Source organism: Neopelma chrysocephalum, unplaced genomic scaffold, assembly GCF_003984885.1.
Source record: "Neopelma chrysocephalum unplaced genomic scaffold, ASM398488v2 Primary Assembly neopelma1_323, whole genome shotgun sequence".
Lineage (NCBI taxonomy): Eukaryota > Metazoa > Chordata > Aves > Passeriformes > Pipridae > Neopelma > Neopelma chrysocephalum.
In genome coordinates, this window is record NW_020897986.1 from 2,579,963 (window position 1) to 2,605,202 (window position 25,240).

General features: G+C 41.6%; 2 protein-coding genes across 3 annotated transcripts in view; one reads left to right on the forward strand and one right to left on the reverse strand.

The window, feature by feature from the left end:
- The first annotated feature begins 3,077 nt into the window (after nt 1-3,077).
- Nucleotides 3,078-12,798, forward strand: TCP11L1 (t-complex 11 like 1). 2 transcript variants are annotated; one of them, XM_027705345.1, is made up of 10 exons: nt 3,078-3,235; nt 5,770-5,902; nt 6,787-6,907; nt 7,605-7,825; nt 8,900-9,036; nt 9,465-9,658; nt 9,997-10,178; nt 10,846-11,018; nt 11,212-11,329; nt 12,497-12,798. In XM_027705345.1, exons 1-10 carry the CDS (start codon nt 3,091-3,093, stop codon nt 12,513-12,515), a joined length of 1,443 nt encoding a protein of 480 aa, XP_027561146.1. In that variant the 5' UTR covers nt 3,078-3,090; the 3' UTR covers nt 12,516-12,798. The 2 variants fall into 2 exon arrangements, with proteins under 2 accessions (XP_027561146.1, XP_027561145.1); XM_027705344.1 differs by having other exon boundaries at nt 11,212-12,798.
- A 1,859-nt stretch (nt 12,799-14,657) lies between these two features.
- The window catches only part of CSTF3 (cleavage stimulation factor subunit 3), a 49,099-nt gene continuing 38,516 nt past the window's right edge, over nt 14,658-25,240 (reverse strand). The window contains exons 11-21 of the mRNA XM_027705343.1: nt 25,079-25,188; nt 24,525-24,641; nt 23,384-23,458; nt 21,914-22,057; nt 21,706-21,808; nt 19,915-19,984; nt 18,521-18,716; nt 16,872-17,025; nt 16,403-16,497; nt 16,205-16,265; nt 14,658-15,359 (exon numbers count right to left, since the gene is read on the reverse strand). Of these exons, the coding sequence (XP_027561144.1) occupies nt 15,157-15,359; nt 16,205-16,265; nt 16,403-16,497; nt 16,872-17,025; nt 18,521-18,716; nt 19,915-19,984; nt 21,706-21,808; nt 21,914-22,057; nt 23,384-23,458; nt 24,525-24,641; nt 25,079-25,188 (1,328 nt within the window). The 3' untranslated portion in view covers nt 14,658-15,156. The remainder of the gene's footprint in view (nt 15,360-16,204; nt 16,266-16,402; nt 16,498-16,871; nt 17,026-18,520; nt 18,717-19,914; nt 19,985-21,705; nt 21,809-21,913; nt 22,058-23,383; nt 23,459-24,524; nt 24,642-25,078; nt 25,189-25,240) is intronic.

The window sequence follows — 25,240 nt, forward strand, 5'->3', positions numbered from 1 at the left end:
AAAACTGCGGAATTTCACAAGCATCCCTTGTCATTTGGAGGGGGACGGGGCTGCGGCTCGCCTTTTGCTGGGTTAGAAGGGAAAGTAGGCTGCGATGTGGGGGTGAGCAGAGGGAAGGGCAGAGAGCTCAGCGCTGGAGTGAAGCCTGAGGCAGAGCGCCCTCAGGGTTAGGGCAGCTGTCAAGTGCTGTCTCCTACAGAGCAGTGGGGCAGCGCTGGTGGTGAGAAGGAACTGCTTCAACCTTGATTAAGGTGTGCTCCATGGAAGCAGAGTGAAATTTACGTAGTGCTGGTGTGCGCATCAGATGGTTTGAGGACCTTCGATGTGAAAAGAGCCGGTGGAAAAATGTTTTGTTTAAATTTTAATCTGTTGGGGTTTTCTCCTGCATTTCTGTTTTTATTAAAAATAAATGAAAGTGCCAAGAAGTAGACTTTGCTCCATTAAGAGGCAGAATTGTTTCTGTGAAAGGAAAGATGATGATTGTGCTTCTGGAAGAGATATTGTCGAGCTTATTTACCCAGTGGAAAGAGGATATGTTCTAGACGTGTTCTGGCAAATAATAGCAGTAATCCAGCAGAAAAGAGTAGACTATTGCAAACTAAACAACTAAACACAACAAGTGTGCCTGTTTAACTCATCTGCTGAACAGTCATTTGGTAGAATGGCCCAGGAGTTCTTCTACCTGCCTTCCACAGCTGAAATAGGACTTTTTTTAAACAAATGGTAATTAAATGAAACTTTTGGGTTTGAGGCTGTAGGTCTTGAGCTGCCATTTAATGGGATGTAGTCTGCATGGTAGGAATGATGGCCTGGTGGGCAAAGCTGGGGTAGCAGTCATGAGACTGACTGTCATCTTGTCCCTGTCATTTGTCTTCTGTGAGTCCTCAGGCAGCTTAACTCACACCTCGATTTCCTCTCTGTAAGTAAAGTATATTATATTTCCCTGCTTTTCTCAGCATAGTGAGCTTAAAGTGCAGTGAGAGATTGAGAGGCACTAGGAAGTGTTATGTGCTTTAAAGACTTAAGTGTGTCTTGGTTGAGTCATCTTTGTGGTTCAGATTTTGACTTCAGGAGGATGCTTTGTGGATGAGAGCGGATAGGAAGAATGGCTGTCTAGTCTGGTGGAATGAATGTGGAAGCCTTTATGATAATGCTTTTATCCCAGCCAAATTCAACAATAGGCCTCCCTCCTTTGTTTAACCAGTCCTGTTTTTTATTTTATATTGCAACTTTTTGCCGTGATCTTCTTTGTGAACAACTCCTTTATTATCAGAGCTCCTCATCCTCTTGCTGGTGGAGTGCTTGCAGTAACAGACCTTCTGTCCCCCAGATGGGAGATCCACTTCTCCTGGAGTGTGTCACTGGTTTCCCACTGGTTTCCCAGTTCCTTGCTGGGTGGGATGCCTGGAGTTACACCTGGCTGGAGGCTCTCTCTGCCTTGGTTCAGAGGGTGGCAATGTGACTGCAGCTGTGCACAGATCAACCCTTTCATGTCCCAGTCTTTGTGTGTGTGAAGAGGGACATAGTCAAGCATTTGGAGCAGGGACATCAGTGACTGTTTCAGCTGTAGGCCAGTGTATGGTTCTAACAATACCTGTACTGATGCCTGGGTTTTCCCATGTAATTTATCCCATGCTTTTTGTGCTGTTTCCTTTTCTAAAATAGAAATCACACAGTGCTGTGGGCAAGTGTTGCATGCTGTTGTCTCTCATGCATCAAGCAAGATGATGATCCTGAGTCATTGCTGTGGAACAAAACTGTTCCTTACATGCACTGAGCTTTCCAACTGTCCTGTAGAATCCCACTGGTGCAGTCAATTTAAGCACTGATGGAGCAGGGTTGGTTATTACAGCTGTTGTATGAAAATAAAAAAGTCTCAGTGTGCATTTTATATTTCTGCTCTGTTGCTTGCTTCTGCTGCATCCTCTTTGGTGCTGCAAGTATTTTCTCCTAGTAGCTGTGAGGTGCCTCTGGAGGGTGAATCTCTTGCTCAGAGCTTGTTTCTTTCAAATTTTGAAAGTGGGGATGGTGGGATACCAGGGGAAAGAGGAAGTTTTTCCAGAAGCTTTCTTTTATTTTGAAAGGCAGACTCTTTCTGACTCCCACTTCACAGAACATCCAGGCTATTTAATTGAGTTTAGAGACATCAGATGCTCTCTAACAGATTTCTGTAAAACTGAAGTCTTAACAGCAGCTTCCTGCATGACAGTTTTCATGGTGGATGTAGAAATTACATTCTTCAGAGGGAAATCTGAGTGTGAAATAAGCGAAGATAATGAATGGTGAGACTTGCTTCTCTTATGGTAATTTTTTCATTATAACTTTGGCTGCACTGCATGTGTCTGTGATGTAATATAAATATTTTGGTAATATAATAAAAAATTAATGTAATATGGTGTCTAATAAACTAATATTTTAAATACTATAACTGCTCTTTACTGTCTTTATTAAAAACCCCTGAAATTTTATGCATAAATCATGACTCTTGCATGGAATGAAAATATGGGAGTAGAATATTATATTGATTTCTCTCTAGTCCTTTTCCTGCTTCTTAATGCTTTTGGATGGCTCAGAGCAAAAGCTTTTAAGTTCTGAGCAGTTGGGGTAGATCATAGTTCAGGAGTATGTTATGTTGAGGAAGACTTATTGCTTTGTAGTGAGGAAACATCTCATTTGACATAATCTTTTTGTAAAACATTTCTGTAATACTGTTCTGAAGGTCTTTTTCACTGCTCTCTCAGAAGCAATGCTAGGAAAGAGAACTAAATATCTTTTTCTCTCTCATCTGTATCATTATGGCAAAAGGGAGCAGTTTCAGATTTTTGAGAATTTAGTAGGAATGCAGATTAATAAATGGTAGCTGTGTTGAAAGCATCCCATTTTGTGGGAGATGGGAAGTGAGTCACTGAGTCAAGGTCTCCTACCATTATAGGGATGACATCATATAATTCCTCATAAGAATTCTTTCATTCTTAATTTTTTTCTCAATCAAGAGAACTCCTGGTGACATTTCCCACTCAGCCATGTCATAAAATGCTTGTTCATTCCCTTTTCCATATTTTTTTCTTTTTTGTAAGGAACCAACTGAAAATGTCTCAGAATCCTGACAAGCTGCACTCAAGTGAAGAAAGGCTGAGTGGTTTGGAGGATGGTCAAGAGGAGAACTCAGACAACCCGGATCAGTCTGTCCGGAAAAGGATACGGCAGAGCGCTCACAGAGATGACACACCCAAGTGTAAGCAAAACTGCTTTATATGAAATATAAATTAAAAAAAAATCTACAGTTTTTGGTGGAGGCAATCCTAATGTTTCATACCATTCTGTGCAAGTTTGACTATCTTGCAGTTAAATATAGTGTGACTCCTGATGGTTTGCTCTGGAACTGTTTGTAACACCCTTTTCCCCATTTTTTTCAGTACTTAATTATACACAGTGACCATGTTGCTCTGATCTCCATATATCTTAAATACCCTGGTGTGTCTGTGCTCATGGAAGGGGTAAAGCACCATCCTGGGGTGTTCCAGCTACTGCTGCTGCTGTTTGCCTTATCAGCTGAACCTTCTGGATTGTTGCAGCCTCTGTTTCCACTACAGGGCAAGGAAGGCTGTTATCAACAAAGGAATGTCCTGTCATCCCCCTCACAGTATAGGTGGAAAGTTGTATATTTTATCCTAATACTACTTGCAGTGTCAAGCAGGACTCCATATTTTAAGCTTATTCCTAAGGCGTATTTTTCCTTGTCATTCTGCTTTTACCATGAGGAGCTGGATGCAATATGGCTACCAAATATTCCTGGCAAATCTATAGATGAAACCAAGGGGAGGTTTTCTGGCTCCAGGGATTCAATTCAAAGAGGCAGAAGTGCTTAGATAACTAGTTCTGAATTTCTGGAGAGAGTGTCTCAGCCTGTAACATTTTGTTTGTTGTATTTTTTTATTTTTTAATGGAGTTCATTATTACTCGAGGTTTAGCGTTGTGTTTAGTGTCACGTTACACAGAAGAGATGTTCTGAGGGAGTTTATGTTCCTATGCCCTGCTGGTTGCCTGATAGAAAACGGGATGTATGTGTGGAGAGAGGCTCTGAACACGTGAAAGTAAAAAGCATAGCACAGTCTTGCACTGCTTTTTACCACAAAGAAGTGGTTGGTTTCAAGCCCTTCCCTTGTTTAAGGGAGCAGATGATGTGATTTAAGAGTGTTCTGTGGCAAATGAGAGTCTTGGCTTTTAGTGCACCCACTGCTGGAGTGAAGTCATTTGGCAGTGAGACAAGAGCTCTCTCATTCAGCTGTGAACTTTGCTGTCTGCTGGTGCTTCTCAGAATATCAATCCTTGCTGTGTTCCTGGAGCCACCCTGCAACATTAAGCTCCAAGCAGAAGGAAACAAGGGTTTAGGAGGGCTGCAGGAGAAGAGCAAGATATTAATGAAAAATTAGCACATTGGAACCACACTGCATATACGCAGAAGAGCTCTGAGTGGCAGACAAGTGAAGGACAGATACTTTTAAAAGACCTTTTCTATGTAATTTCCTAAGTCAAATCGGCATGGGTTATCAAATGAGACTGTCATAATAGTTTGCCTAAAACATATCTCAGTGAACCCAGCCTATGAAGATCCCTGGCTCATTTCTTTCATTTTGGGATTAGTGTTGCTCCTGTGCCTGGACTGTAATTGAAGTGAGTGATGTGCAGAGGATCCATTGGGGCAGTTCTGCTGTGGCTCTTTCCCCCATTCCACTCCACGAGGTGTCTTTTGGAGGAGCCAGGGTGAACCTTGCCATTACTCCCCTAAACCAGCATGACCTACACCCTTGGCACCTTCTCAGCCTTTCTGTTGCCTTATTTTTAGGGCTGTGACACTTCCTGCACTACAACAATGCCACTGGTGGCCCAGGAGGATGTTGTGTAGCCCAGAACAATTAGGAGCCATAACTCCCAGTGCATCCAGAAAGCAAATTAAGTTTTTTGAATTGTCTACCTTCTACCTGCTAGATTTCCACCGTCAGTCACTACCTTTATCTCCTTCCTAATGAAAACCATCCTGGTTTTTCATGTTTGGTGCTTCCTGCTACTCACTTATGTGCCCCAGGGCCCAGTTTGAAGCTGCTGGTCCATCCTGGTCAGTCCCAAATACCTGCCAGGGAAAGAGGTCTTAGGCATTGGAGCTGGGAGTAGGTCTTGACATCCTTTGTTGCTTGGATGGTGGCCTCTGGGTGAAGAGTTTGGAGGAGTGCCAGTTGCACTGGAAGCAATGAGGGTAATTAGCTACTGGTGTGTTACTGCTTAACACTTTTGTGACTTGTTTACTGGCTGCTTTAAAGATTAATTAATTTCCTTGAAAAATGTAAAATTGAAATGGCAATGTCTACACAATACTTGTGGAAATAGTGTGGTGAAAATGCTGGTAATTTTAATTATTTCTTCCCACAGTATGGAGTAGGATGATAAGATGCTATTAATCCATCATAAAGAAGTACTGGTTTGGGTGTGGGGTTTTGCTTGGGTTTGGTTCTTAAAAGAGCTTGATGGAACTTGGAAGCAAGTTCTGAGCCCTGAATATCAACTGAGACTCACTCCTTTGCTTTCTGTAATACTCCAAACCTGTGTCGTCCACCAGATGGGAAAGGAAGGGAAGGCAAAGAATCTTCAGGTGACACTGCCATGTGACCCTCTGTGCTGTCAGTAAGGTGGAAAGGGCCCAAAAGTCTTAGCAGACTTTATTTTCTGCAGGCTTTTGTAGAGAACTGTCTGACAGTGTAATTCACGTTGCAGCCAGTCCTCCTCGGCCTGTGTCCATAGAGGAGCTCATGGAAACAGCCAAGGGAGTCACCAACATGGCATTAGCACACGAGATTGTTGTCAATGGAGACTTCCAGATTAAACCAGCTGAGTTACCAGAACACAGGTAAGATTGTTACCTAATATATCCATTAAAATATATCTCTATATATCTAGAGATAAAGTTTGCATTTGTAGAACTGCAGAGCAGCTCTGGGGGATCAGGTGGAGGCTCTGGCTGGTATCTTGTCTGGCAGTGCCTGGTAGGGAGTAGGAAGCAATGTCAGAAGAAGGTGGTAAAAGTGCAGTTCTGCTGCCCAGATATATGTGTGAGCATGAAAGGTGGACCTCTTGGAATAACTGTGGGACAAATCCCAGTGTGCTGTGGTTTCTTGTCCCAGGAGTCAGGCTGCAGTCTCCCACATAGCCCAGTCTGACTGCAGCATTTTGAATTAGGAATTGGTACTGAAGCAGTGGAATTTGTCTATTTTTTTTACACAAACTGATCTGGGCCCTTATCTCAGAGTAGTTGCAATATTTATGCACTGAAACACAGAAGCTTTTGTGTCAGGGAAGTTACTTCATTTCTGTTAGGTTTACTAATGACTTTTACCTGGTAGAATCACCTTTATGTAGTGAGACCTTTAAAAGGAACATGAATACTGGTCTTTTGAAGACACACTGTAATTTTGGTGATTTATTTTTTAATTTATTTTAGTTGTCTAGTTTAGGTGTAGCATAGGATGAACTTTCAAGCACTTTAATTTGTAGCCAGCTTTGCTTGTGTGTAACCCTTTATTAGGACATAAGCCATTCCAAGTCCTGCATCCAGTTTTTCTTGCTTTTCCAAGTAACATCAAATGACAGGTCTCTTCTCTGTTAATCATCATATATTCATTATTACATTATATTCATATTATTACGTGCTCTTCCTCAGGAGCTGTAGGTTATCTTTGTAAGGTGGTGCAGAGACAAGTATTATTCTTTTTAACTGGTCATGTTTACCCACAGCTTGGAAAAGAAAGTAAGAGACATTGTGCATAAAGCTTTCTGGGATTGTCTGGAAGCTCAATTAAAGGAAGATCCACCAACATATGATCATGCAATTAAACTGTTGGGAGAAATTAAAGAGGTAAGATGATGTGATACCAAGGTAAATTATTGAATTTGAGTAGTGCATTGATATGAATGAGCAAAAGTGGTTGAAGCTTGGTTTTTCATAAAAGACTCTCTTGTTCTTTTTCATTACTGTGTCATTGTCTGTGAACGTATATAAGTTGTATAACCCCAGAGGAGAAATTTGAATTTAAAGCCAAATGCAAACCCATGTAAGATGATTAAAAGATAAGTAATACCAGTTTCATAATTCCAAGCTTCCTTCATGTTATGGCAGCGATATTAGTTATGGAATCAATGGGATGCCCCAACACTGGGCTGATAAAACTGAGCCCAATAGTCTGAAGTATGATCTGTGCCATAGAGTATTTACCACTTAGTAACTTCAGTACCACACAGAACAAGGTAAAACATCTGGAGTTGGTGAGTGGTTGGTTAAAAAGAAAAAAAAAGAGAGAAATTCTACTTTTAAAGGGCAATTAATTTAAATAAGAATATGCCCCATCCCTTGAAGCATCCAAGGCCAGGTTGGATGGGGCATTGAGCAACATGGTCTAGTGGGAGGTGTCCCTGCCAAGCTTGGAACCAAAGGATCTTTAGGGTCGCTTCAACCCAAACCATTCTGTGATTCTATGACTCTATAAGAAGTGGTTTTGATCCTTGTGCTCTTTGATATGTAGAACTAATGCACTGTTAAAAACCTTCCATTTCAGAATCTCCTGTCTTTCTTGTTGCCTGGTCATACTAGACTGAGAAACCAGATTACAGAAGTTCTTGATCTGGATTTGATAAAACAGGAGGCAGAAAACGGGGCCCTTGACATTTCTAAGTTGGTCAAATTTGTTATTGGGATGATGGGGACTCTCTGTGCTCCAGCTCGAGATGAAGAAATTAAGAAACTGAATGATATTCATGAAATAGTTCCTCTGTTCAGGTACTGAAATGGTGTTTATTAGTCATGTTCAGAGTCCCTTAAATAGTTTTAGATGTGTAGGGGGGTGTGTTCCAGCAGGGCAACCTGCAGCTCCTAGGAAAAAAAAGAGTGATAGGGAAAGGGAAGCAGCTGTGGGTGTGAAGGGGAGAGATGCTCCAGGAGTCATTAACAAGGACCATCTCTGTTCTGGTGAGTTGGGGTATTTGTCTGGCTCTTGCATGTCAGTGAAGGACATTTTCTTAAATGCCAAATGCATATAAGCCTTAAGACAGCAGGTGAAGAGTCAGTTTGTATCAAAAATTAACATCAACAGCAAAAGGAGAAAAAAAGCCCACAGGAGCATAGGAAAAAAGTACTACTGGTTTCCAACCAGTTTGTCCTTTCTTTCCAGTTTGAGCTCTCTTTACCCCACTCCCTGTATAAAGTCCTGTCAGTTCTAAAGGGAGTGTGTTGTACCCACATCTGGGAGCATCAGGGCTTCTGCTCTGTCACCATATTCTCAGCTCAAGGCCTCAATAGTTAGAAGTTTCACTAACCTTGCTGTTTTCTAATTTGCAAAGCTTCCAAGAGTTCAGGATTGACTTGGCAGAATTATGGCCAGCAGGAATTAGGTTGTTTTGAAATTAAGATGTTGTTATTTGGTGGGGGGTTTTTTGTGTTTGTTTTTTCTTTTTTTCTCTTGGGTCTGATTATTCACTTGCCACTGAGGTTGGCTTTCTAGGCTGCCAACAGAGAGAGCATGCAAGCTTGGAAACCCAGATGGCTTTTTATATACTCAAGATACAGCACTGCACATCCTGGGAGATGTAATCTATGGAGCTAGTGAAGTTAATTCCATGGAGGCTTTTTTACAGGAGAGCAAGATTTCTTTCCTACTTGGAAGAGGCACATGCATGCATGTACACGCTTGCTCAAGCTTTCTCTCTGTCTCATGCTTTTTAAATGGTTAAGCACCCTGTTACTGTTTCCCATGCATGTTTTTGCTCTTTCCTTAGACAGTCTGTAATAAATCTTGTAAACAGCACCTCTGAAACATCTGCAGCCTTGAATAACTTTTTCTGTTTGTTTGTTTAGAGCCATTTTCTCTGTATTAGACCTAATGAAAATGGATATGGCAAACTTCGCTGTCAGTAGTATTAGGCCAAAATTAATGCAGCAGTCTGCTGAATATGAAAGAAAGAAGTTTCAGGAGTTTCTTGAGAAACAGCCAAGTATGACTTTGTTCCTTTCTTTCTTCCCCTCTGACCTCCTAGTAAACTGCGTGTCTTTGCTTGTAGAACGTGAAAAAAACCCAGATATTTTTATAAGTTCATGTGGTAAATGACAGCCTGTGCCCCAAAACTGTGGTTAGAAAGAATCTGCCAGAACTATAGTTCTGCACTTAGTGCACTGGAGTCCAGTTTAATCTCAATACAGTGTAGGGCATGATTACCCAGCATCATCTCACCTCTGATTTCCTGTAGCTGTGTGGTTTTGTTTTAGATGTTCTGCTTGATGCAATAAATGAAATGCATGTCATCAGTTGATATTGTGGGTATTAGTCATAGTAACTAATGGGCTTGTTTGGAAATTATTGGTGGAAAAACCTAACTTTGAGAGGGAATTTTCCTAACAAGATTTTTTTCCCTTGCTTCTCCAGATTCTTTAGACCTTGTCACCAAGTGGTTGCAAGAAGCAGCAGATGATCTTGCAAAGCTGGGACATGAAATGTTGCCTCCCCACTCTAATGATGGTGCTACTGGTGGAGCCTCCACCTTGTGCTTCGCTGCTGTACAAAATCAGGCCTATCTGAAGCTCCTGAAGTGGGATCATGTGAACAGACCTTTTCCAGAAGTAGGTATTTAACAAAAAAAAAATGGGTGCTGTGCTTGTTCTGCTCTTCTGTTTCTGGGATATAACAGAAGCTGTTTGGATTTGTAGCCTTGCGACAAGTGCAATACTGAAACGTTTATCTCTTCATTGGGAGCTTCTTGTACTACTTCTCTTTCAGTTCTGAAACCTGCTTAGTTGGAAAAGAGGGGTTAATGCTTTTTGTTTCACTGCTGGTGCTGTCCTGCTGAGCACGTTGCTCTTCCCTGTGTCGTTGTGGTACCTTTTCTGTTGCATCCCAGTGTCCCTTCCCGGCCCAGCAAACTGACCCTGTGCTGTGCTGGCTTCCTCACTCCTTACAGACAGTGCTCATGGACCAGACCCGCTTCCTGGAAATAAAGCTGGAGCTGGAGCAGCTCCTCCTGGTTGGGACAGTGCTCCTGGTCACGTTCAGTGCAGCAGGCCCAGCACTCGTTGATGTGCCTGGATTTGCGGAGAAAATCAAAACCATTGTCAAGGTGCTGCTGACGGGAACGCATCTTCCGTGAGTATGGAATGGTCCTGGTCACACTGGGGCAGCTGTAGCTCTGTTTTCACCCTGGTAAATAACCGGTGTAAGGCTCTCTGTCTCCTCCTGGACTGCAGGATAGGCAGAGAAGGTGCTGAGGGCTTTCTAAGGAGCCAGGCTGACAGTTTTATTTCAGCTCGCTCGCTTGGAGTTGTCTTTTCTTGCTCTGCTCTTTTATGAAATGTACACATTGCTTTTCCAGTGTGTTTTTATGATGTCAGGCTGGCACATGAGGCTGGCAGCAGCTAACCCTGCCCATGGTTTGGGCCAGGCTCCCGCAAGAAGCTGAGTGTGGCACAGTGAGCTGCCTGCAGATTTAGAGTGATTGCTGTACACATAAGGGTTGGTGGCTGGTTTGGCATTAGTCAGAGCTGTCTGCAGGCAGAAAGTCAGCTCTTGTGTGTATGGATTGTTCAGGCTGGAAGTCTTTAATGCTCTCCTAATTCCCTTGGTTTGGAGGTCAGCTTTATTTTTCATACATCTCTAAAAGGTGCTATTCTTTATAATTCTGGCTTTTATCTGCATTATGCTTTTTCCATTGCATTTGGTAGATAAGGCAACTCTAATTGAAAGGTTTATTTTCAAAAGGTGAGGAAAAAAAGTAAATACCTAGTTCAGTAATGCTCTACTCCACATTCTGTAGCTCCTTTAACCTGAAGGAATCTCTGGCCACCATCGGGGAGAAGGTGTGTGCTGAAGTGAACAGCTGCCTTTCCCAGCACGGCTTTACACCGTTCTCAGCAGAGAGAGAGACTGTGCTTAAAGGGCAGATCCAAGCAGTGGCCAATCCAGACAACACCATCTGCAGGCTCATAGGTACGGCTGGCACTGCTGCTCTGCTCTCCTGTCACCATTCTCTGGGTAACTGGTGGGGGGGTGTCGTGCTGGGCTTCCCATTTCATATCTCAGATACTCGACTGTGTTCAGGCCTGTTGCATTTTACGTGAGATTACCCCATTTCTAATGGACCCTCTCTTTTGAAAACAAACCAAACCCCGTTTTTTTCCAGATTCTCGAATTCAGAAGTTTCTGGAGAATTATCTTGCATCCAGTCACCAGAAAACACTACCTGCTATCCCTGGAGGGTTGGGCCCTATCCAAAGAGAGCTGGAAGAGGTTGCTGCCAAGTACGTTCGTCTCGTCAACTACAACAAAATGGTCTTCAGCCCTTACTACGATGCAGTCCTTGGCAAAATACTGACTAAGGAAGAATCCCAAAGAGTAGGGAAGCCAGAAGAGTCATAAACCCAGTTTGTGTGCTACCAATACGGTATTGTCAGCTATTAAATAAAAATTGTACCAATATTTGTCTAGGAAAACAGCTTCCCGTGTAAATACTGGTTCCTTCTAATTCACGAGTGATGGTTGATGAAGGAAATACACGAGGTGCAAAAGGGGTTCTGAAGTCAATGATGAGAGATGCATTTTCAATGTAAGGATGCAACCTAGGGGGGAATATCATGGTAGTTTTCTGGCTGTAATTTTTACATTTTGGAGCTGATTCTAGGTAGGGCAAGTTTAAGAACAAAACTTCCTATTTAAGTGGCTCATTTTAGGGCATTCAACTCTTAATTTACAGTGAATTTAGTTTAATTAATCCAGGGCAGTTTAGCAATGGTTCTTCCCAGAAGGGGTGATATGGTTTTAAAAAAATCTTACTTTAAAGAATTAAGAAAGCTAAAATTCTAGATAAGAGGAACTTCAACAGACACAAAACCAACCCAAACAGCACTTTATTGTAACATTATGGTCACTATGGTAGGCTACTAGTTTTTTCTGCATTTTACTGCATTTTTAATAGCATTTTTTTGCTGTTTACCTGCAGATGTTACAAAACATAATATATTTTTGTAGTAAATTTTCTGGTTATTGGGTAACTGTCCTCTGCTATGTACAGTACTTACAAAGGTGGCAATCTTATAGATTGCAGCTGTATTTATCTCTTGTAAAGACTTAAGAAGGGCAGAGCTAAAATGTTTTGATAAAAGTGGTATTTCTTACCTTGTTTTGCTAGTAGTTTCCTCCTTTTTATGTGAGATAGTAATTTTAAAGTAAATCTGTGTCACTTTCAGAAGGTGGATTTAAAGTGTGAAACTTCAGGCTGGAAAGTTTACCTTTTTTTTAAAAAAAAACTACAACAGGAGACGGTTGCATATTCAATCATGTCTTCAAAACTAGCTAGGAAGTGCAGAGCACTCTGGGCAGTATAAGTGATTTATAATGTAGCGTGAGAGGTGAATGACTTAGTTTGAATATACAGGGAATATTTTCAGTAGATTTTTTTCACATTGTAGAGGTGTTCTTGGAACTTAGAATATTTGTAGGCCTTGAATTTCATTGGCTATGTGTTGTGTAGATGAGTGTTCTCAGAAGAGCTCAGTGACCTTACAGCCTCATTGCAGCTTCAGACTCAGCTGGGAGGTAAGTGCATCTGAAATTTCCCTCTAGTTGAGCACAACAGTGTATTGCAGTAATGAATATTGGATGGTTTTAGGAAAGCAAAGTTCATAGCTATAAACAGTAAGTGGTCCAAGTACTAAGCTATCCAAGCCAGAATGTCTTTAAAAAAAAAGAAAATAACCAACAAGGGATGTAAAATAAATAAATAAAAGGGCCCTTTTATTGCCAACAACCAGGTTAATTTATGAATCAACTAGTCAACCAAAGTAGGAGAACTTCTAGAAGCACTTGATTATGAATCAGTGTTGATGCTTCCCTTTCCAGTTTTCCTTTAAATCTCAGTGTGGATAGGGGTGCACTGACTTTGATTTTGGAGGAAGACAAGATAAATAAGACCTTTTTTCTATATTAGCCTATGCAACTCTAAAACAAATTTTTCTCACTGGTTACAAACCCCCTTCCCCAAGGGAAAAAAACCAAACCAGCAAACCCTGTAAGAGTTTACCAGTTCAGACAGATTTTTCTCTCTTGGCTAAATAAACTCAGACAGTGAAATGAATGTCTTTGAATCTTTGGCAATTCAGAAATGAGTAGGTTGGTTAGCCAGACAAAAAGGCTTCTGAGTAGGCTTTTGGTGTGGTCTGTGTCACTGTTTGGATCAGCAAAGGATACTAGAGAGGTCTGCAAGGTTGCTGTGTCTGCTCAGTGGGCTTTGTTGTTACTGCAGGACCCACCTCTCAGTGCAGCTGCGGGAGTTAATCGACAGTCTGAGCAACAACGAGCTGCCAGAGCCATTATGGCTGGAGATATAACCAAAATACAAAGCTGTTTTCAGTTTTGCTGCTGTTATTTTATCTTTTAGCATTTCCTAAGAACTGCCTCTAAAACCCCTGGGATTTAGAGACACTACACAAAGTTAGATGCCGTAGGGGACGATCTCGAGGATGTGGGGAGGAACAACACGACAGTGAGACAGAAAAGCCCTTGACCAACATAACTGATGGCAGAGTGAAGGGAACTGAATTATCAATGGCTGCTCCCAGGTCTGGGATTCAGGGTCCAGGTGTCCTGACATTGCAGCAGGGATTGTGCTGCCAGCAGTGCTCGTGTATTGCTCGCAGGGTTGATACAGTAAATCCCATCTCTCCTCACAGGAGGGGTTTGATCCTAAGGCTTAATATAGGAAAAAGCCATAGAACCATAGAAGAGTGCAGTACTCTCCTCTGGCTCCAGTCTCACTTCTGGGGGTGGGTGCTGCAGGCCTTCCAACAGTAAAGATCTGAAGGCACTGTAATAAATGCCCACAAGTGCAAATCACCTTAATGATTTTCCCAAGTTGTTTTTTTAATGAGAGCATCTGACAAACAGTGTTTCTACATCCTCACAGAAAGAAATAGGGAGATACAACTGAGTAGCAGAGCAAGAAAGGAATGCCAGGATTGCTAAGGCCAGTTCCTCCCTCCACCTGAACCTTTCCGGGGTTCACCTCTCCCCCTGGCAGAGAGAAGCACTGACCCACAGGCAGCTGTGCTGCTGGAGATGGGAACGTCGTTAACTTTCCCCAGTATCTGAATGTCCTGTAGTCCCAGGGGGTTCTTGAGATCCTATCAGAGTGCCATTCTGAATAGCCAATTACAAGTTAAAAGCTCAAGTACACATAGAAACTGCTTTGAAAGCTCACATAGTGTTTTTTTTTAGCTCGTTTGAAGGTAACAAGTGAAACGATGTAGCTGATTATTAACATTTAGCTTTGTACCTTACAGTGGAAGAGCAGTGCAGGTGTCCAGGACCAGCCTGTGTTAGCCAGTGGTCCTGGACAACCCCCCTTTGAATCATATACTGAGTTAGTCTTAGGATGCTGTCTTCTTCAAGCAGTCATGGAATTACAAGCAAAAGTGTACTGTATCCTCTAGAGAAATGGAAAACAAGCTAATTCTAATATGTATGCTCTGACCAATTTCCTGTGACGGTCTTATTAGCATTGCTTTTGAAGTGGCTGAGTAATATTTAAGAAGTACCTTATTGTGTTTGAATAAAACCAGAATGAGGCATGAAGTTATGGACATCCTTTTATTTTAAAGGAATGTTTTTTGGTTTTTATGCGATTTTCAACTACAAAACAGATTTCTTACATTCTGCCATAAATAAAAACGGACAATAAGGCAGTACACTACATGAACAAACTGAGAACAACTGTTTTCCAGAAAATGTGAATTAAAAATGCTTCACAAGTATAAGCCATCCAGTTTTTAAAATAAAACTGTTAAAAAACCACGAGATTTCAAGTGGTAGATGTGAACACCCTCGAAGAACAAAATACAGTTTTGACATTTTTCACTTTAGGTTCTGAAAACCTAGTTTTGTTCAGAGCACATTCTAAGGTTGTTCGGGCTGTTTTCAGATCAAGAACCATATGGAAGAAGAGGCACCACAGTAACAAAACCATTTTCAAGGATTTTTTTTTCGTTTGCAGCTGTCCCTTTTAAATGCTTGACTTTTCAGAGACTGATTCAATGCAAGTCTTTGTCTGTCACAGTCGAACCCCAGACTCGTTTCACCGGATTCTCTTTTGCTGTCGTGCTCTGTAAATGTCATGTACAGGGGGAACTACAGATCCTTTCTCCTCGTCGTCATCAGAATCCTCATGTGATCTCTTCACAGCCTTGTTGAGGATGGTGCTGTTTTCCACAGGTCCATTGCCCTCCACAGCTATTTCTGGCAGGCCGCCGGTAATGATCCGCACAGCTTCATCGACAGCTTCAGAGAGAGACACAGGTTCATTGGATTTGGGAAACTGAATTCCCTGATCAGAAATCAGCATGCCAACAGGGACACCAAGAGAGAGACGTTGGGGACATTTCTGGAACGTAAAACATTTTTCCTACCCTGTTCTACAAATATTAAGTCTTGACTGTCTGAAACTCTGAGCAATGGTGAACACTAATTACAAAGTAGATGCTGCTGCTTCAGCTTGAGCCCTCCCTCTGCACGGGCACTGAGGGCACCTGTGGGCTTCAATAAACCAGGGAGGCCTATTGAGGAACAGTATAACTAGTTCATGATTCACCAGAAGGTAGGCAGAGCAGTTTCTGCTTATCAACAGAGGAAGCTCCAAAAATACTGCGTATGATTTAAATAGATATTTTATTTTCACTCAAATTCAATCCTAGCTTGCTTCCTCTGTGATCTCCCTTAGCTTGTCCTCAAGCACTGCAAGGACATGCATTCAGAGTTATGCCCACCAGTGAACTGCTGCAAACCTCTAATTCCATATTACAGCCATGATGCTGCTGGAAGTAATGCCCTGCTGCTTTTACAGGATATTCTGAAAGTCTTCATTTCTTTCCTTCAATGGTTATCTCACCAACACCTTATTAAAGGAGCAGCTGGTGATTTTCAGCTTTTTGGCTTTTTGTTATCTCCCCCCAGGTAAATGTACAAATGTCTCTATGTAGATTCCAGCCTAGAAACACAGCCAATCTCTTTTGCTCTTAAACACAAATTGCACATCTGTAAATGAGGTCTGGATTTTAGACAGCAATATCCATATGTAAAACCATGTCTTATACTGTCACAGCTTCCAGAGAGGACAAGTAACTTACTGTCTGGCAGTTTGCATCTTCTAAATATCTCCATGAGCTCATCTACTTGAACAAAGGGACCCTGATTTGTTACAAAAAAAAAGAAACAAAAAAAAAGTTTAGAAGGTTATTTTCAATGGAGTGATACATACTGTGGTTCTGTCACAACAGAATCTCTTCCACAGCTTTCTGAAATTTTGAGAATGCATTAAAACAAACCTGAAAACAAATAGGAGGTGGCAGGAGCTTCATGAGAACTACAGCTGCTGGTGGAACAGGAAATACACCACCTGGGACGGGATGTAAACCTGGAGCTGTGGGAAGAAAAAGTATATGAAGCCAGTGCAAGACAGCTAGACCAGAATTGTTCTTGCAGCATTATTATTTGATGCAAATAATTGCTACCCTGTCCCTTTGGCCCCTACTAATTACATACTGTTTAGTCAGTGATCTGCTCTATGAGCAGTGTGTGTAACAGCTTATTACCATTTAACCCAAACTACTCGTACTTATTTCCATGTGACCTTAATACTAAGTAAAACATACACAGTGAAATAACAGCCTCAAATTTAAGTACAGGTTTAGCTGACTGGAGACTAGGGGAGTCTCTGATTATTTGACTCAACACACAGGTTCAGAACTCGCCGCCAGGTGAAACACAACCCCCTCCAGCCGAGGGCTGACTTACGTGCTAAGTGTCTTGGCTGAAATGGAATCATTTGCTGAGTGTCCGGTTTGGGATATTCGGGTTTTCTGTCTACTTCATCCTTGAGAACAGGCACGATGGAAGGTGCAACCACAGGGTCTGGAATTATTGCTGCTAGCTTGGCACGGGAGACATCCTGACAAAGGCAATCAGAGAGTGCTGAACTTGGCAGGACCACACGGCTTGTTTAAATCACAGAACAAAACATCTTGTCATCATTATCATTTCAGATGTCCTCTTGCAAGACCATCTGGGCAAAACTTGCATGTTTTCATCAAGCATTTTAGTCCTACAGGGTCCCAGCTGGGAGTGGAAACACTTGGTTCTGCTACTGAACGGGACCACGTTTGTCATTTTTGAGCGGCCCCATTTTTAGGTTAAAAAAATTTAGGTGAACAGGTGCAGACCACTAGGCCTTCACAACTATCATTTCTCCCTCATTTCATTCCTAGATTGCTTTAGCTGGATAAGAAATAAAGCATAAGGCAGTCAGCAGGCATGCAAAGCATCAGTTCAAACAGGATTATGTTTTGGCACGTTACAAGCAACAGGAATCAGCCCAAGGGCTGAACCATCCTAGGTACACACTGCCCTGCAGGCACCTCCCAAGAACTTCTCTCTTTTACCCACACCTTTAACTTCAAAATAACTTTGTCCCCACTGCATTCAAAGGAAAGTGTTCAGTGGCTCAATGTGACTCTGATTTCCACCTATCAGATTATTTTACAGCTCTGTGATGAGCAACAATTCAGCTGCTCTGCTAACTTTGATGTCATCTGGTTTTTTCCTAAATTACTCTTCTGTGTAAGAAATAACTGGAAGCTGAGGCACTGTTTTAGAGACATAAATTGAAGGCCCTCTTCCTGTCCATGTAAATGGCAATCAGCTGTTTCTCTAGCAGCCTATTTACTTCACGCTTAAAAAAATATTACCCAACATTTTATCCTGTTCTATTGGTTTTGGAAGTGGTATGGCCTTCCACATGACTGAGATAGTAGTTAAAATATATGTGGTTAGAAACAAGACAGGAGACCACCAGATAAGAGGGTCTGGCCCAGACTTTAAATTCCAAATGGCAGCATCAAAGCACTTTAAGCCACAAGAAACAACAGAAACAAGCAGGCAGCCACTGATCTCTGTGCACAGTTTTCCTCAGCCACTGGCAGCAAACACGGGCACTGCAGCGTGTTTGGTTTGATCCAGTTCTCAGTGCAGTGGGTGGAGTGTTGCCACCTTGGAGTGGAAGGACGGCCAGTGATGTTTCACACAGATGACCCAATTCAGCAAACTTCTGAAAGAATTTGGGTTTTTGAAAGAGCTCAGGCTTACATTGGAAGTGGAGGCCTGTACTGAGTGGTGATGGCATGAACACATGGACCTTTCCATGGGAGGATGGAAGGTAAATATGAATACGTGAGGCTGCAGTTGTCGGTCGTGTTCCTTTCTGCCCTTGGCCCACTAAGCAAAGCCTGGCACTTTGCTGCCCACTGAGACAAGGAGGAGGAGAAGGCCTGTTTTACCTGCTTTTCCATCAGGGGGAAAAGTGTAAGGCAAGTCCTAAACAAGGAGTTCCTCAAGTTTCCTGGGACTGAAAAGCACAACAGTAAATTGAAGTGTTCTTACCCACTTACCTTATAACCAAGGGCCTTGAGTTCACTAGCAGAGCAGGGGTACAAGTCCATGAACTTGTACCTGTCCACCAGCAGAGCTGTTTCTTTGCCCTCATATTCCTCCTTGAATGCTGTGAACCTCCTCTTCTCAACTTTCAGTATGCTGGCTAAATCCCCAATGTTACTTTCAAAGGCTAAAAACCGAGCCCAGATTTCACTGTCAAAGAACAGACACAGTGACAGTTACTGAAGGAGAAAGAATCACTGATCACAGCCCAGCTAAAGAACACAAAGGAAGGACTCAAAGGAGGCGATCTGGGAGCATGTGGCCATTTCTCTGATTTACTTCAGATGCATCTCACACATGTGTTGCCATCCCAGGGCCTTAAATATTTCTGTAAAAACTTTCAATCTAGTGGACTGCAAAGGACTTTGTTATGGAAAGGAAAGGATTACTGGTGTCAAGGACTTAGCATCTCAGGTAAGCTCTTCTCAGTGTAAGACACACAAATGTGTGTCAAGAACTTTTCACCATACATTATGGTCTAGTTCTTCTGCACAGACCAACATATTCTAGCTGGCAAGAGCAGTAACCTATGACACAGCAGGCACTGCTTCAGAATTTTACATAGTCCAAAAATATATATAATTACTGCAGATTTCTCTGTGGAAAATCTCGGATATAACTTAAGCAACATCCAACCATTTTTCTGAACTTGATTCAACTTTTATTTTAGCCTTGGAATTCACCTTTGAAGATGATTCAGCTTTTAATTTCTTGGGTTTTCTCACTTTTAAAATGGACATAAATGTTATTTCTCACAAAAAGATCAGAATTAAAGTGCAGAGTGAATATGCACAGCAGTGCCATGTTTGATTGCTTAGTTTTGATGCTTATGTCTACCAGAATAATAATGGTGAACACTCAGACTGCAAGGGCTGGGTAAGTATTTTTTTTTGAGAAATCAGCTTAAAAAGTAGGAATGAAAATGTGGTGGTTAATCCAAGTCTTTTCTAGTTCTCTTCCTATTTTATTTTCAGTTGGCTGGGAGGTGTTCAGCACTCTCCTCAACAAATTCCTGACTCACCTCCTCTGCTCAAACTATTGAATCCTTACTGCTCATTGAATGCCCCTGCTCAAACCACTGAGTCTTTACTGCACAGGAGGATTTTGCACTGTATCCTCAACAATCCCGCATCACTGAGGTTTTAAAGTCAATAAACAAATGAATTTCTCTAGAAGTGGGATAGGGACTTTCACAAATCTGTCGCAGTTGTTGCTGTTTTAGGCAGCATGAAGAGGGGAAGGAACATCTGTGCCTAATTTTGTCCTGCTGTTGGTCTTTCTGATTTCTTTGGGATATTTATGGTTGAAAGGGGTTTTTAGTGTAGTGAAACTGCTTTTGCAGACATACCCAGATTTCTCAGGTGGAAGGCTCCCCGAAGTTAAAACACGTTCAAACAAAACTCTTGTATTGTTGTCCTCTAGAAAGAAAAAAAGAAAAATCACACTAAGTAAAATACATTAAAGACAATTCAAAATCATGTCCATTCAAAGAAATGTGTACATTGAATTATATATGAGGCTGATATTCTGATACTTGGATTTGAATTTCAGTAAGTATAAAAAGAGATCTGAATACCCACATAAAACTTTACTGGTGTTAAATTCCATTGCAAATTTGTTCTTTGGAAGTTTATTTTTGTTGATAGCAACAAACTGATCCTAATCCAGGTTCTTTTATAACAGCACAGCAATTGCTTGGCATCTCTTCAGGATTTTTGGGGGTTTTTTTCCATTTTCTTTAATTATCAGAATAGTATATCTCGGTAGATTTAAATTTGGCCTTTCAATTCATTACTTCCCTTTTAAACTAGGGCTATATTAATATACTTGTATATTCCTCAGAAGCCCTCCCCAAACTATTAGGCCTGGTTCCCAACAAGCCCTCAGTGTTTGTATGTTGCCAGCTGGGGCAATGGAGTGGTTGGTGGGTTTGTTCCTTAACCTGCCAGCTTCTGCCCCGTGTGTTGTACCATCCCTTACAGGAGTTCAGGGATCAATTCCCTTGGTCTGCAGTAGCCTGCTGGGTCATTAAAACACAGCAATACACTAGGGAATTTTAAGAACTTTTTTATTTCTGATGGCAACCTACAGAAAGGCATCGCAAATATTCATGTAGACCCACAATAATTTATTGCAAAATTAAATATACTGGAACTTGGGGAAAAAAACCCCTCTGTTTACAGGTCACAGGAGGAAAAAATCCTCCAAGCCTGTTCAAACTTTCAGAGCCTGAAAAACCAAAGTGCTGCAGTCTGACAGGAGATTCATGTGCCCGGTGCCTGCAGAAGGCAGTGTAGGTTCAGGAGAGGCAGCAGCACAACTGCCCACAGCCCCTGGCTCACAGCTATTCCACCCTGTGTTACACCTCTGGGCTGTTATGCCACAAACACTGAACCAGAGTATTGACTACTTGAAGAAATACCCGAAAAAATCTGAATATCTAACGGGTACCAGACAGGACTGGGCAGAGGAAGACCCTGGGATGAACTGCTCATCTCCCTCTCCTTCAATTCCCCAGTTCCACACAAAGGTCTCCGTCAGCCCCTGCTCCCCACAGCAGCCTGGTTTCTTATAAGAGGGATATTCACTCCTGCCTCAGGAAATCCCACCCAGAGACCTTCCCCCCCCACCTCCACCTCCTGCCCGTGCCCTGCTCTTCCCACTGCAGACCAGCTCCCTGGCAGCTTCCAAGCAGGACTGATATGCACAATATTGATTTTCTGTCTTGCTCATCATATCTACCCGGGGAGAATGAGTTTAAATTAATTCTAGTCGGGACCAGTTAATCCCTCACTCCTCTCACGCTGATTTTGAAGTCCTACAGATCTTTTTCCTCAGGATTTAGATTTCTCAGTGTCCTTCCCACCGTTCACAACAGATGCTGTAAAACTCCTGCAATGCCAGTGAGTTACAATTTGGAAAGTTCACTCTCCTCTGATCAGTAGCATGAAGATCTAATGTTCTGGAACTTCAGTAAGGACAAAAGAACAGGTTTTGTTTTCAAATTAACTCCCAAATTTCATGAAGAGATTTCGCTGCTCTTCAAGAAAGATTTAAATACAAGGAACTTGGCCTGAACCTAAACTCACAGAGAAAGCAGATTAATGCTCCATTAGACCTCCCAAAGCTTAGAGCTTACCATTAAGGTGAGAAAGGTAGTCAATATATGCCAGCACATATTCTGGAATGTCCCCATATTTTTTCAGCCCTAGCTCAAAAATCTTAAAGGCCACAGACTTATCCTGCAAACATTAAAAAAACACAAAAAGCAAAGAGTTATTAGCTTCAGTGAGCTACACACACCCTGCTGACACTTCTGTGTTGTCAGACTGAGCACCTGTGATTACCTTGCTACAGTAATACTCCATCAGAGCTGCTGTAACATAGACGTGGTGCCGGGTCCGGGCGTCCTCTCGCGCCTTCTTAAATATCGTCCTTCCAGATTTGATGCCCTCTGCTCTCCTTGCGAATTTCATATATTGGATATAAACCTAAGGTGCATATTAATATCGATACAGCATCACTGCTAACCAGGATACCAGGATATCATCAAGTTTGGTTTTTTTTTACTGTATCTGACATATTCTTCACTCATAAAATACAGCGAACAAGTCACAATAGAAACAAGGCTGTGCTGTGCTTCCGTGTTGTTTTGCTATAAATAATGAGGCAAAACCCTTTTTATAGATTTTTAAAAAAGAAACTGAATATACCTAAGACTGACTCCCTGAAAAGACAATAGTTAATACACAGATTTTTCAAGGAAGGGGAGGTAAGGAAATGAATGTAATTTACATGAACTGTTGCCTTCAGAGAACTCGAGGATCAGTGTAAAGATGGTAACTTTCCAATAAAGCCAAGACATCCAAAAGGCTGAAGACCAGCCAAAAGGCTTGATGAAGCATTTTACTGTACATTATACAATCCAAGATAAAAATAATAATTCAGTCGGCAAATATTTGTACCTGAGCAAGGAAATAATGTATGTTCTGCTTAATTCAGTGGCCAATTTGTGGTTTGCCTTTCTTTGGGATTCAACTTTCCTTCACTCTGAATTAGATCACAAATAACACCATTCCTCAAGCAGGAGGAAACGGGACATGGTTTCTCATAAAATGTGCATTTGGGAAACATTATGATCTGTCTTTAAAGAATGGAAAGTGTCAGTAAATGGATACCTTTCCTCTGACACTGACCTGTTGTTTCATTTTAGACCTCACACCGTCTTTTTCCTTCTAATGCTTTGATGTGTCTATTTATAAACTAAATTGCTTCTTGAGAGCAGGTTACTTCTCACACCACTTGTTCAGCTCTACCACAGCTGGCACTAGGGACAATGTTTATAACTTCAGCAGATGCACAGCAATACTCTTGGATACTTATATGGTGCATTACAAATTTATATACAAACTACAGGTACACGGGATGGTGTATTTTTATGTAGGGAGAACAATGGACAAAAGCAACATGGTTTTAATCAGGTCAGGGGGGGCAAAGTGAAATTTCAGTTGAGACAAACATACATCAATTCTTAAGAGCTGTGTCATGAAATATTTTATATCTTATATCTGTTTTAAGAGACTGTCCAAAAGAGACAGAGGAGGAGAGCGCACATGACTTAGTGTATTTAAGTGAATTAAAGACTGTACTTATCAACCTTCCCGAAATTTTAATCTAATTCTGTCATCTCATTACTCCACCTGCTCCATCACCCTTGTGAGCCAAGGAACTCCTGTGAGCTCTTGCCCACTCTGTACATGTGTTTGAGTGACTATCCATGTACATGTGGGAAAACTCAACACCAGGCATCATCTTACCAGGGTGGGGTCGATGTCTTCGATGGCCAGGAGCCGGTTATATATGCTGTGCACCTTCTCATACTTCATTCGACTCTAAGGAAATACAGGAAATACAGACTGCATGGTAACACCATTCCACAGCACCTCTGAGAATGCACAACTCAATCTGAATTAAAAACTAGACTTTTTCTGTTTCCATTTTTCCCCAGCTGAACACTGTGTACGTCAGTCCCCTTACTCACAAGCTGTGCAGTCATTTTTTTACTTCCCAACATTAATTTCCCAGTAGTGCTTATGTACATGCTTTTCAAGAGCCTCTGAGGTCTTTTTCTAATGTAGTAGTACTGCAGCAGAGCTGTCATTGTAGGTGTTTGGGATAAGAAGACTGTTTCCTTTATCCCTGTCTAAAAGTAATGTGTAGACAGGTAGGAAAAGCACCTTCACTCTCCAACCTACACATTTCAAATAATCCATTCAGTTCCCTGCCAGCTTCAGCCCTCCAAGTTGGATTGTGCAGCCTTAGAAAAACAGGACATTTAGCACACAAGAAGCTGCACTGAAAGCCGAGGAAGGCTCTGTCTTTTAAGGGCAAAGGCTTTTTTTTTTTCCCCCTGTTGTCCTCACAATCCTCCTGCAAAGACTCTTCCATGTTACAGTAAGTGGCAAACTACACCTCATGGAGGACTCCCTAGTCCTCATCTGATCAGTGGGAAACAGCCTTTATTCCTGGTGGTTCATGTGCAAAACCACCCAGGGCTGCACCAGAAAGCTGCAGTACAGGTGCCTCCCAGCTTCCATCACAGCAAACACAAATATTAACCCCTCAAGAACTACATAGAAAAGATGCTCTTTATGCCCACTTTAAAAGTGAAGAAGCTGATGCTCCAGTAAATGTAAATTTATAAGCAATTCACCCTTATGACAATTTGAAAATTATAGTCAATATTTAAGTGGAAAGACAGTAGATTTTCAAAACTTTTGTAACCCATACTATGAGATTTTCCTCTCCATTTTGTCAGCTCAGAAACCCTGAATGGGAGTCAGGCTAGAAGAATCAGTAAATTAATTCTATAGAATTCTGTCTATTAAGTATGTTTCAAATAAATGACATTATTGATGGGAGACATCTTTGGATTTTAATGTCACTATTTTTGCTTACCTCTTCATAATCTGCATATGCAAAATAAAGAAGCATATTCTTCTTTAATAAAGTGCTGATTGCTCTTTCATAAATATTAGCAGCCTCATCACTGAAGAGTTTAGCATTGTTCATGTCCTGTTATAAAATAAGTATAATAATGTAATTGTTCAGCATCTGTGACAACAAAGGCCAATATATGGAATATCTTGTGTGTGACAAGTCCTAGTGAATTTCCATGCAGTGCTCCAATAAAGAGTTAATCATGTCCCCAGTACTTAGGGAATCACAAAACCAGGCCCAAAAACTCCCCCAAACCTAAAAATGAAACCTAAAACTCCCCCAAACCTACCTTTGCAAGACTGAAATAGTTTTTCATAATTCTCACCTCAAATAAAGAAATTTTTAGTTCTTACATCAGGCCCAATTTTAAAATTCTGAACACGACACAACTTACTGTACTATATATATTTTTCACACTCCCCTCTTTGGCTCTTAAGTATTTGACCCCAAAAAATAACAGTACACCATGTCAAAGCAATTAAATAAGAGAAAACCAGTGGCAACCTGCTTACCCCTTTCTCAGCCAGCAGCTTACTGGACTGCTCGAGGTACTGTGCTGCCTCATACCAGATGTCTGGGTGATGTCCCAGCACCAGAAGACATTGCTCGTAAGCAAACATCACTGTGGGCAAGAAATGTAGGAAAACACTCCTAAATCACTGCAGAAATGGTAC